Source organism: Cyanistes caeruleus, chromosome Z (genome assembly GCF_971803275.1).
Source record: "Cyanistes caeruleus chromosome Z, bCyaCae1.hap1.1, whole genome shotgun sequence".
Taxonomy (NCBI): domain Eukaryota; kingdom Metazoa; phylum Chordata; class Aves; order Passeriformes; family Paridae; genus Cyanistes; species Cyanistes caeruleus.
In genome coordinates this window covers 50,183,305-50,196,464 of record NC_141732.1, presented here as the reverse complement: position 1 = coordinate 50,196,464, position 13,160 = coordinate 50,183,305, and the positions used below count along the sequence as shown (strand labels likewise).

General features: G+C 43.2%; 1 protein-coding gene across 50 annotated transcripts in view; it reads right to left on the bottom strand.

Moving 5' to 3' along the window:
• Positions 1–13,160, bottom strand: part of MPDZ (multiple PDZ domain crumbs cell polarity complex component) — a 102,051-nt gene that overhangs the window by 76,444 nt on the left and 12,447 nt on the right. For all 50 annotated transcript variants that reach the window (XM_086869985.1, XM_086869986.1, XM_086869990.1 and 47 more), the window contains one exon: positions 657–878. In XM_086869985.1, the coding sequence (XP_086726111.1) occupies positions 657–878 (222 nt within the window). The remainder of the gene's footprint in view (positions 1–656; positions 879–13,160) is intronic.

Genomic DNA, 13,160 nt, shown 5'->3' with positions numbered 1-13,160 from the left:
GACTGAAGTAGGATGTATTTCTATTTTAGAGGGTACAGGACAACATTCAAGCAAATCCAGAAAAAGGATGAATTTCCGAAAGATGGAAAAAAAGTTGGATTATGCAAAAAGGCTCTCCTGACACCATTAGACTTCTCCTACCCTGCTCTATTACAGATTAAATAGATATATCCTAGAATATATGCCTGGGCATTCCCAGCTACAACCACTGAAGGGACTCATGCACCATTTCTGCCTACTACAGGAAAGCAGTAAAATTACAGAACAGTGCACAGCAAGGTCATTCTATTTTATTTCCAAGAAAGTCATAGAACTAGCTTTCATTAATTATGCATACAAAAGCATGCTCTAACAAAGTATATCCCTCATGCATAGAGCAGTAGCTCTACAATGAGCATGGAAAAATAATGGCATACTGATCTGTAATACACAGACAATGGCCAGCTAACGAACAGCAGCTCATGAGTGACTATGTCAGGGCTAGTTTTTCAACTGCCTCCTCATTTACTAATTGTTTCTCAAACTGAAAGGTTACTTTTATTTTATACAGTAAGTGGAACTGTAGTTTGTGTAGTAATTCAATTGCTTTTAAATATAATCTTAGTCTTCATATAATCAGTAATGCATATTTTGTGGTTATTGTATGACAGGGTTACCTGGGACATGTTTCTGATCAGCTGCTCAAAGTCATCACTAGAAAATTTCCCATTAATCTGAGGAGTAATGGATCTCATTGATGCCTCTAACACATCAGCTGGGCTACCATTCTGCTGAGCCAACAAATATGACTCATTAAGTGGCAAGGACCCCATGTTCACACCATGATGGAGAAGCTGAGGGAATTCACCGCTGGAATGTATGGAAGGTGTAATATTTACCTGTAAAAGATTGAAGGAACATGGATTTACAGACACAGCAGAAAACTTCTCATTAGGTAAGAACATTATCATATGCCAGCTGATCATTATAAGTACCTGAAATTCCAATTTGCAATTTTAAACAGACATTTTAAGAAGAAAATTAACCTTCAATATTTATACCCTATGTAAAACTGTGAACTACAAGTATAAAACACTAAATAAATTGATTAAAACAACCTCAAATTATTTTCCATATTCTGTCTAAAATTCACTTTTTCCCACAGCATCTTGAAGTATTCCATCACTATGTTACAGGTAAAAAAGAACATTTTTTTTCTACAGTACCAGTAATTAAGGGAAAAAAAACAAAACACTAAAACCACAAAAAGCAAAGAAACAAAAAAACCAACCAAAATGAAAAAAATGTTATCAGTTATTTTACAATAAAAAGAAAAGTATGCACATATTGAAAAAATAATTAAATCTCACAGCTACACAGAGAATTTCACTGGTTATGATTTCCGCATAACTGTGTTCTAGAGCAAGCAATGTGACTATCTGCATGAGCTAGGATTAAATACAAGATTACTGAATAAGTCTAAAACCACCAGGCTGATCTGAATACGTTTACACAGCCAGACTTTACAATCCACTTTTCTTAGAACAGAAAAGAAAGTAAGAAAATCCTCAGTTTTGCACAGCCACAATAGATCACCTCTTTTCAAGCAGATCTGTGCCAATCTATCTAATGAATGGCTGCTGGCGATATAAAGCTCAGGTAAAGCAGAAACCTTAATTTATCTTCTGTCCCACTTGCCTGCTGACTGTCAATTGGTACTGCTTTACTCCAGACAAATTTGCTTCCCACTTGCCTGGTACACTATTATATTGCAATTTCAAACACTTATCCTTTTTTCACAATGCACACTTTCTAACATTCTGCCTCACAATACAGAAACCTAAGGCTCCCTTTCCTTAGTCACATTTTAAACTTCAAGTACCAATAAAAATTTCAAAACAGTAGATATATTCTAAAATGTCTACTACACCAGTCTCAATTGTTCAAGCATGTTATATCTATTTGGTTTATCTTATCAGTCCTCCAACAGTCCAGTTATTAGAAGGTCAATATTGTCCTCCATCATAGAATTCCATCTCATCTGAGTGTTTTAGGAAAATGCAATATAACAAACATAATTTGTTGAACAACTTATATGGCTGGGAGGTCCTCAAGTTAAAGAAAAAATACCACAAGGCAGCATTAGAAAAAAAGAGTTCTCAACAGCATTTTTAAGCCTGTTCTGACATAAAAAAACTGCAAAGAAGAAAATCTGGACGTTTGGAACTCAGTGATTTTTATATCACATTGATAATGTTCTTAATCTGTACTTGTGAGGAATCATTTGGGTTATGTTTCAAACAAATTGCAACACCTAAAATCCACACATATGCATTTTCTTTAACCACATACATTCGTGTTGACAAGCTTGTAAGGCACAGGTAGACAAGCTTTGTTTCACAGTTCATTTCATAGAACACCACCCAGAGACTTAATCGAATTCTGCCCTTCTGAGAATATAAGACTCCCCCTTACATTATATGAATGGATTTGAAACTAGTAAGGTCTGTGACATGCTTGTGTTTCTTACCTGCATAAGGTCATATAACAGGTTAATTCACTTCTACCTTCAATAATATTGTCCATTTCGAAACTCTAAAACTGAATTTGCTCAATTATGTATTTTATTTCTTATTCTCCTCCACTTTCAAATCTTCTTATAGAGCCTGTTCTGCTTCTTCTCACAAAAAATGGTCATTGGTGAAATCATTAACCCTAGGAGTATCTAACATTATTCAATTAACCACTCTTAACTGGTTATACTAAAAATATTTTTACATTTCTACAAGCAATATAAAGCAGCCTGAGAACATGAGATGCATACCTGAACTAGGTTTCATGTGCACCAAAAGACCACAGGATACAGGTATGATGTCACAAATGTTAGTAAGTCATAAATTCAAGCTCATTTTCTAAATTGCAGTGCTCATTGCAGAAAACAGCACTGAGCTACCCTTTCTGCTGAAGGTTATCATCCTCAGAGCACTCTTGGTCAAAGCAGTCCCTAGGGAATTAATCACCTGCTCTGGCAAAGCCAGGCAAAGTTAGCCTAAACAAAGAACAGAATAGTACAAGTAAAACCTACCAATTTTATCCAATGTCAATCTGTGTGAGCTCACTAAATTACTTTGATGGACCATTGGGAGTGGTAACTTCAAACTAAGTGAGTCAGGCTCAGCAGCTGAGCATGGTAATGACATCAATCAGTATGATTGCACCTTGAGAAAAATACCTTAAATGCCTCCAATTTCATTTACCACCATTCTAACTGTATTATTCTGCCCTGGGGGTCTTTTACTGTGGTAGGAGTTTCTGGACGTTTCATGTTTCAGGGTGGCAGAAGGGGAGAGTCATTGGTATTACTGATAGTCTTATAAAACCCAACTGTGTGTGAATTCCGCACTTTGAGTAGTCATTTTCTAAGACAAAAAAAAGACAAAAGAAGGAAAATTCTATAATAATGCTAAAAGTAAAATTTGAGACCATGTACAGAAAGCTAGAACACTTTTTAATTTACAAAGAATGAGCCATGCAGGCAAAAAAGGAGAGAAACAGAATTTTATATTACAGAAACTGACTGAATCCATTGCATTAAATTTATTCCATGTCACCACACAGTGTTTCAGACTGCTAACACAGAGACAATCCCAGTTTGTGGAACCTCTCTCTGCATAAAAAGCCTATGTCTTCCATGTAACTTTCATGTAACACTTCTTTACACACAAATGTGTAGGGAGCAAGTTGCACTAGAAAAGTCATGCACAAAAATTGATGTCAAGCTACAGTTATTAAAATTATGGCAGTTTTAGAATAGCATGAATGTTATTCCACTATTATAGTAGAATATATATTACTGCTCACAGTATGTTTGCATTATGGTACTTTTTTCTCTAATACTAATAAAAGACTTTCTGTATGCATAATCACCAAAGAAAAAATGGAACTACACATCAAAAATAAAAGGTATTAGAGTATGACACATTTCCCTTATGGATAGTATTACATGCCTAATCTGAATCCAAAATACTTCTTGTACCACTCAATCTTGTACTATGACTTAAGGGTGTTCTCCTAGTACTACTGAACAGTGGTTTGATTGCTTTAGGCAGGTCATTGCACTGTTTGCAATGTTCTAGGAGCAGAGTAGCTATAATGCCTACTTTAACTTCCACCTGAACATCTGCCCAGTATCACCATGCTTTTCTGTACTCAAGTTTGAAGGACTTCTTCAAAAAAGATAAGGCAATGTCCTTAGGGAATTATGGTTTTCTGCCTAATAGATAATTTGCATGTTTTTACATTACATAATTCTCATGTTTTTACATTGTGTTTTCACTGACCAAGTCCTGTTCAAATTGGCAATATAGTGATCACTTTCTCTGTTTACTTCAGCCTTTCTCCATACTTTTGTGAGCTGGGGCATGACTTCTCCCATTTCTTCTGCCTTTCAAAGCAAAAGATGGAATTTTTTCATGTTCATATTCATGTTCTTCTAATACACATAACTTAGTAACAATTCCACTATTCTGAAAACACTATTTATTTTCATAATGGTTAAAATACCACTGAAAATAAGTCTTGCATACTATATATATTGCAGGAAAAGGAAAAAATAACCTTCCAATTCACACTAGATTAACTAGAACTTTAAAAGCTTCTCCTCAAAATTTCAAAATTTTTTGTAGCTGTACAACAGCACAGCTACAACACAGTACTGAACACCGTCACATCAAGAGCACTTGACAGCAACATCTCATTTTCATCACACTCTTTTAAACAAACACTGTGGAGGAAGCCCAGTCCTCTGATAGGCTCCCTCCCTGGAAATCTGCCCCAAGATAAGACAAAACCACTTAGTCATGGTGACTAAGCTGTGGACCCCTTCTTGATTCAGGACCCTATGTTATCTCCCTGTTAACAACTGGGCATCTTATCCTGGTCTCAGACCGCTGGCCCCTTTTCCAATTCTTCCTTTCCTGATAAAAATCCCGGTTTTTGCCCAGATCAGGAGTAGATCACTGAAGTCTGCACTAAAGAACTCCTGTGGAACACCATATGGTCTCCTGTCTCTTGTCTATGTGTAGCTGTGGTAACCCATGAGTGGAGCTGGCTGGGCTGATCTGAGCTGATCATGGCAAGATCAGAAATCATTTCTAAAACAGCTGATCACTGGAAGCCTCAGGCCGAGGTCCTAAGGATTACCCCTGGCTGGAAACTGCCTGGAACTCCCCAGACAGCGGCTCCTCCCTGGGATGTCTATCTGGGATTGTTGCTGGCAGAGCTGGGGGTCGGACAGACACCCAGACCCAGCCTCAACGGAACTCCACGTTGGAACCTTGAAACCACCTGGGTCCTGGGACAGAGCATCATCCCGCAGAGCACAGCCTCAGAACTGAAGCACCGTTCAGATCCTCACCCCTCTGAAGACACCTTCTCTGTCACAGAGTATCCAACAAGGCAGTTCCAACACCTTTGCAGTCACCACCTGGGAGAAGAAACCCCAAGGACTGGAATAAAAGCCGAGCACCCACTCAGCAGTTTTATTTTCACCCAACCAGCTGAGAGTTGTAAGTTAACCCAGCATTTTTCTGCACACTGCTTTATTTCCCTGGGCCTTTTTGGGTTTCTTTTCCTCTTTTTTCTGCTGGGCTGGGACCTGGACTACCAGTGTGGGGTTAAAACTACGGAAGTTTCAGTGATCCCAGCTGAGAGAGACCTATACTCCCAAATTCTACAAATCATATCTGCTAACAGTTTCTCTTTCTCTAAAAGAAGTCTCTCTAAAGCGAACCTAAAAGCATTTATTCACTGGATTTCTAAGCATTTCCTTGACTCTAAACGAACAGTCTGTCTGTCTCAACTCTTCCTCGGATAGTGTAGGGATCAAAATCTATGTCTGTCAAGTTAACGGAGATCTTTCAGTTACACTTAAGGGTTTTATACCCTTATTTCACATTATAACTAAAACTGTAGAATAAAAGCCTTCTCCCTTTAAAACCTCTCCTTCCAACCCCCAATTGCTCTCAGGTATCTTCTCTTCCCCCATACAACTGCAAATGACCCTGACTCTGACCTACAACCTGCAAAACCAGTTTTTCCACCTCGACCCCCTCCACAGTCTGTCTCCCCACTCCCTCCAGGGCCAGCCTCTGCCCCCCCCCGCCTCCCCCTCCAGGCACTCTCCCTGGGGGCAATGCCCACCCCGCTCGCTGGACCAGGGAGCAGGGGATCCGCCCTGCTTCCGTACAGAGACGTCCCCTCCTCTCCTTCCCCGCTTGCTGAGGCGGGGAGTGTGGGACCTGCTCTAACCCTAGCCAACCTCCCTCCCCTGGCACAACCCCCCATGCGCTGCACTGATTCTTTGCACCCTCCCCTCCCACTTCTGCCTATTCCTATCGCCCTCTACCGTGCTTCCTCCCCCCAGCCCCGCTCTGCTCCCCGCTCCCCAACACCCCACCACATCCTGTCTCTATCCCTACCCCACGCTGCCGCATGGCACAATGCTGGCTGTTCCCCGCCTCTCCCGGGGCCCCCACAGGCAGCCATCCCGTCACTCCCGGCGGCTGCACAGTGCGAGTGCGGTGGGACGCCACCCCGGCTCGGCCAGCACACGGCGCCCAGCATGCGAGCGGCTCTGCCGCCGACACTCGCGCCGCCCGTGGCTACCCCTGTCCCTCCTGTGGCTCCCCCTGCCCCTCCCGCTGCTTTCTCCCCACACACGGTTTCTTCCCCCCCGCCCCCCACACGGCTTTTCCTCCTGCTGCGGCTTCCGCCGCCTCAGCCGCAGCTTCTGCTGCTACACCGCTGCAAAACCCGGCACCCGGCGCTGCTGAGACCCGCAGCCGCCACACACAGCTGGCAGCACCGGCACTGCCGCCCCACCACAGCTTCCCTGGGGCCAGGCTGCGCCCTGCCAGCCCCACCGAAGCTTCCCCACGGCCCGGCTGCGCCCTGCCGGCCCCACAAGGCCCCGCTCCAGGCACCCTTGGTGCACTCCATGAGGCATCGCACAGATGCATGCCCTGCATTCTCCACTGAGGATGACAGCGACAGCAACGCAACTGACTGATTCAGATGAAACTGACCCTTGGGCAATAAATTGCTTTCAAGACACTCAGGCAGGTGAATGGCAGTTAGCTCAAAAGATACCTGCGTTCCCAGTAACTTATAAAAAGTAGGAATGGTGCAACAAACAGAACGGTGCGGCAGCCCATTACTAACAAAGAACTTACAGACCTTTGCGAAACAGCCAAAGAACATGGACGAGGAACACATCTCTTTAGTAATTGCCTAGAGGCCATTTTCTCTGCACACATTTTAGTACCACACTATGTCAAAAATATTGTGCAATGCCTTCTTTCCCCTGATGAACATGTGCTATGGGAAAGGCATTGGAAAAAACATTTAAAAACATTATCTGACAAATATTCTAAAGATGCAAATATGCAAATTTTACTGTTGAACAGCTAGCATGAGAAAATGACCTATAAAAACCCTCAGAACAAGCTAACACTTTACCTGAGGAAACACTGCAAGACATATTGCAGCAAAAACATCATTGTTCCTCACTCCAGACGACTCTACTCCCACCCTACATTTTCCTAAGGGGTGGATGAGAGTTTTATTAAATTTGTGGATAGATTAAAGGATGCCTTGGAAAAACAAATAGAGAATAAAGAGGCACAAAAGGAACATCTGAGTAAACTAGCTATAAAGAATGCTGATGAACAATGTAAAACTGTTCTGAGGACTTTACCCTTGGACACAGAACCTACTGGTGGAAAGCTGTACACACCATTTGTCCACTGAAAACACAGTTGTCCAGGTGGTTGCTAAAGGCATCGCTGAAGGGGTTTCTGGAGCATTTGCAGGGGTAACTTCCAAATACAGTGTTTGCTGTTTCAATTGTGGGGAATTTGGACGCTTTATAAAGGACTGCCCAGAGAGGTCACCCACCCAAGACCTCTGCACTGGCTTCTAAAGGCCCCAGAGACCACAGCAACACCAGCAGCACTCAGGAAACTTCCAGTGCAGCATGGTAAGCTTAGCCCCATGCGCAGACAACAAATCAAAAGCCATCTCATTCCGTCCCAACTGTGAGATTTATATCAGACCGCCAGGACCAGGAGGGTGGGACGCAGCACAGTGCATCATCCCAGGAGATCCCAAGCCACATGAGGAGGATCCAACACACAGAAATATACCGATGGGAACCAGGTGCCAGCTGGTAACAGCACTTTCATTGCCTTTACAGAGGAATGCCTTTACCATGTTCCCACAGGAAAGCATAGACCAAAAGATAGTCCCTGGGACTTCCTAATTATAGGTGACACTTTCCATGGTCCAAATGAAATTTTTGTTTTTCCAGAAGTATGAACAATGTACCCTGGACAAGAAATCTCTGTCCAGCTATGCTGCATGGACACGCCCTTTTACCTTTCACAGGGAATCCCGACTGCGCAAGCCTTTCTATTTCCACTGAACCGCATGGAACGACTCAACCCCACAATAATGTGGGCACAGACTGTGGGCTCAAATAAGCCTACCATTGAGTGCGGCTTATTCTGCAAGGGAGAGAAAATCTACCAACCAGGGATGCTTAACACTGCAGCAGACGTGACCATCACTGCCTGCTCAGAGTGGCCAGTGAACTGGGAACTGCAGCCTGTGGCAGGCATGATTTCAGGGATTGGTGGAGTCACAGTGTCTATGCGCAGCAAGCAGAATGTCATCGACAAAGGACCTGAAGGCAAGCTGGCAACCATCTGGCCATTCATGGTAAGGGCTGCCATCACCCTATGGGGTAGGGACCTTCTATCCTAGTGTGGGGCTTCCTTCCCAGCTGGAATTTCTGACTGGGGCCACTGAGGACTGCATGCTGCCATCTAACCCTGGGCTGACTTGAAAACATGAGGACCCAGTCTGCATCGAGCAATGGCCCCTCTCAAAGGTAAAATTGCGCATACTACAAGACCTAGTTGAAGAGCAGCTTGCCAAAGGCGACATCATCAAGACCACCAGCCCCTGGAACTCCCCAGTCTTCGTGCTGAAAAAGCCTGGAAAGGACAGATGGAGACTTTTACATGATCTTCGCAAGATCAATGAGATCACTGAGGACATGGGTACCCTTCGGCCTGGCCTGTCCTCACAATCGATGCTGCCTCAAGACTGGACTCTTGCCATCATAGACATCAAAGACTGTTTCTTTAGCATTCCGCTGCACCCCCAAAATGCCTCCCGCTTTGCCTTCTCCATCTCCTCTCTTAACAAGAGAGGCTCCACTCAAAAGATATCACTGGCTTTATCTACCTCAAGGCCTCAAGAACAGTCCTACTATGCCATTGGTACGTTGCTCACATTCTGACCCCTGTCCAGAAGCTATTCCCAGATGCAGTCATCCATCACTACATGGATGATATCCTGGTCTGTGCATCAGAAAAGACTTACATGGACAAAGCAGTTAAAAAGACCATTGAAACCATAGAGAAAGCAGGATTCGAGATTCATGAGGACAAAATGCAGTACAGTAGCCCACAGACTCATCTCAGACTCCAAATTCATGAAAAAACCATCATACCCCAGAAGTTCACCATCCAAGATGACCCAAAGACCCTGAGAGACTTGCACAGTTTATGCGGGTCCACCAACTAGATCTGTCTCCTAACTGGAATTACATCAGAGGACCTCGTCCCCCTGTTCCATCTTCTCCGTGGCAGTGGAGACCTGGACTCTCCATGTGCCCTCACACCAGAAGCCCAAGATACCATCACCAAAATCCAAGAATCCCTGTCTTCATGCCAAGCTCATCGGTTCAAGCCCAGCCTGCCTTTCCAGTTTGTCATTTTGGGAAAGGTCCCGCCATTTTCATGGATTGATTTTCCAATGGGACCCTCAACTCAGAGACCCTCTACTGATACTTGAAAGGATCTTTACAAACAACCAGCCTACAAAAACAACTACCACCTTTCAAGAAATCATGGCACATCTAATAAAAAAAAATAGGACTCGCCTCCGCTGTCTTGCAGGGTATGAGTTCACATGCATATACCTCCCACTGGAGACCTAGAGCATTTGCTCCAGACCAATGAAAAACCCCAGTTTGCCCCAGATAGCTATACAGGACAAATTTCCATGCACATACTAAAACACTAACTTTTTAATGCGGCCTTTAATCTGACCCCAAAATTAGTCCAAAGCAGGACACCTCTCAAAGCTCTAACCATTTTTACAGATGGTTCAGGGTTGTTCCACAAGTCTGTAATGACCTGGAAGGACCCCAAGACTCAAAAGTGGGAATCTTTTCTCCAAACAGTGGAAGGATCTCCACAGATAGCTGAGTTAGCAGCTGTTGTCAGAGCCTTTGAGAAATTCAAAGACAAATCCTTTAATTTGGTCACAGATTCAGCTTGTGTTGCTGGTATAGCTATAAGGGCAGAACGCATTTTTCTCAAAAATGTTTCCAATCCAAAATTACACCAATTGATCTCCAAATTAACTCATTTAATATCCCACAGAAAACAACCTTACCATATTATGCACGGGAGGTTACACACTGATTTGCCAGGTGCCATCACAGAAGGGAACAAGAAGGCAGATGCACTGGCCATGCCAGTAGAAACTGCTAATGTCCTTGACATCTTTGCTCAGGCAAAGTTGTCACATTCATTTTATCATCAAAATGTACCTGCCCTCATCAGAATGTTCAAGCTCTCAGAAGACCAAGCAAAAGCTATTATAGCAACATGCCCAAACTGCCAGAATTTCCAGATACCATCTATGGGGCCAATCCCTGAGGCCTGAACAGCTGTCAGTTGTGGCAAACTGACGTGACTCACTTCCCACCTTTTGGAAGGTCTAAACATGTGCATGTGTCCGTTGACACATTTTCTGGAGCAGTATTTGCATCAGCTCACATAGAGGAGAATGCCACTCACACCATTAAGTATTTTCTTCTTGCATTTGCCATTCCGGGAGTCCTAAAAAACATCAAAACAGACAATGGACCTGCCTATGCCTCTCATAGGCTAAAAGAGTTCTTCAGTGAGCAGCGAATAGAACACAATAAAGGCATACATGCAAATCCCACAGGACAATCCATCAAAGAAAGGACTCATCAAACCCTCAAAAGAGTCCTCCATCAATAATGGAGAGAAGCATAAATTACGAGCCCTGTCAAAAGACTTTGTAAGGCTCTCTATGTCATTAACTACCTAAATCGTACAGCATCTGAGCCTGACCATCCAATCCTTTGTCATTTCTCAAATTCAGCCCAAGCTAAGCTCACCGAGAAGCCACCAGTAAAGGACCAGAGACATGTCAGGTTTCTGGGCCATTCCAACTGATTACCTGGGGAAGATTACCATCCGGCCCAAGATGGTTCCCAGGAAAAAAACATAAAGCCATATCTAGGCACTGCAAACAGTGCCCCCATGGACACTGACAAGAATTCTCCTGAGTCAAATACAAGACCCCCACAAAGCCAGACCAATTCAGCCTGGAAATGAAGACGTCGCCAAGCGTCCACAAACCAGAGAGAAGACCATCCCATCAGACAACAGCAGACAAAACCGAGAACTGAACAAGATGCTTCTCCATCAGCCAAGCCATAGGCCAGATACAATCTGGCCACAAATTGCTCCCTAGTTTATATATTGTTACCCCTCTTTCCCTAAAAACCCTCATGTTCCCTTCCCTCAACCCTTGCCAGAACCTCTTCAGAACCTACCTACCTTCCCTGTCCTCAGTTTTCAGTAAATAGAAAAAGGGGAGAAGGAATGGGGGAAAGGGATGAGGGAGAAAACATTAAGCCTCCCCCTGCCCCCTTCCCCCAATAAAGACAACAAATTTTGCTTATATTCCCTTTCAGAAGCCCCATCCCTGTCCAAAGATGAAAATTACCTTTTCAGTCAATGGGGACTAACAGGATGGGTGTCATCTTTAGTTAAGGGAATTTTTTTGATTTTTACTGTGATTATTTTTGTATTAGCTATGTTCTCATGATTTCTCTGTTGCTTCGAAAGAACTATAGGAGATGCCTTTTTACTAAATACAGAGAGAGAAGTTGTGGAGGAAGCCCAGTCCTCTGATAGGCTCCCTCCCTGGAAATCTGCCCCAAGATAAGACAAAACCACTTAGTCATGGTGACTAAGCTGTGGACTCCTTCCTGATTCAGGACCCTATGTTATCTCCCTGTTAACTACTGGGCATCTTATCCTGGTCTCAGACTGCTGGCCCCTTTTCCAGTTCTTCCTTTCCTGATAAAAACCCTGGCTTTTGCCCAGATCATCACTGGCCCCTTTGCTGAAACCTGCAATAAAGGACCCTGTGTAATGCCACATGGTCTCCCATCTCTCGTCTATGTGTAGCTGGTGTAACCCATGAGTGGAGCTGGCTGGGCTGATCTGAGCTGATCATGGCAAGATCAGAAATCACTTCTAAAACAGCAGATCACTGGAAGCCTCAGGCCAAGGTCCTAAGGATTACCCCTGGCTGGAAATTGCCTGGAACTCCCCAGACAGCGGCTCCTTCCCAGGATGTCTATCTGGGATTGTTGCTGGCAGAGCTGGGGGTCGGACAGACACCCAGACCCAACTGCAACAAAGCACAGCTCATGTTTAATGGAGGATGTGATTAGCACATGAAGCAAACCTCACATAAAATGTCATCTGATCTCTGAAATTCCTAGAAAAAAAATTAAAAATGTTAAACTGTTAACAAAGTTTTCTGTATGTGTGTGCAAAAACCTCGTATTTCACATCTCTTCTGAAACAGACACTGTTACACCTTAAAAACTATAACAACATTTATAGTGACATTTACAGTAGTACTTAAGGTAGAAGTTCAGAATTCTGAGACAAATTATAAACAGAAATGTGATGATCACTCTCTTCTATGTGACCCCTGAAATCTAGGCATAAGCTATATATAGAATGAGCATGAAAAGGTAGAGAATAACTGCTATATATTCTTGCTAACCACGGAAGTGTAGGTCATTCCAGGGGGAGCAATAAGCCACAAGTGGAAATCTTAAAATTAAATATTTTTCATAATTTATAAATTGCACTACTTTGCAGTAATACAATCACCATAATTCCATTAAAAAGTAGTTTTATAGCACCATGATTGTTTAATTACAGTATGAAACATTACTGCTTTGTTTTATAAGCTTTCTTATGCTATTT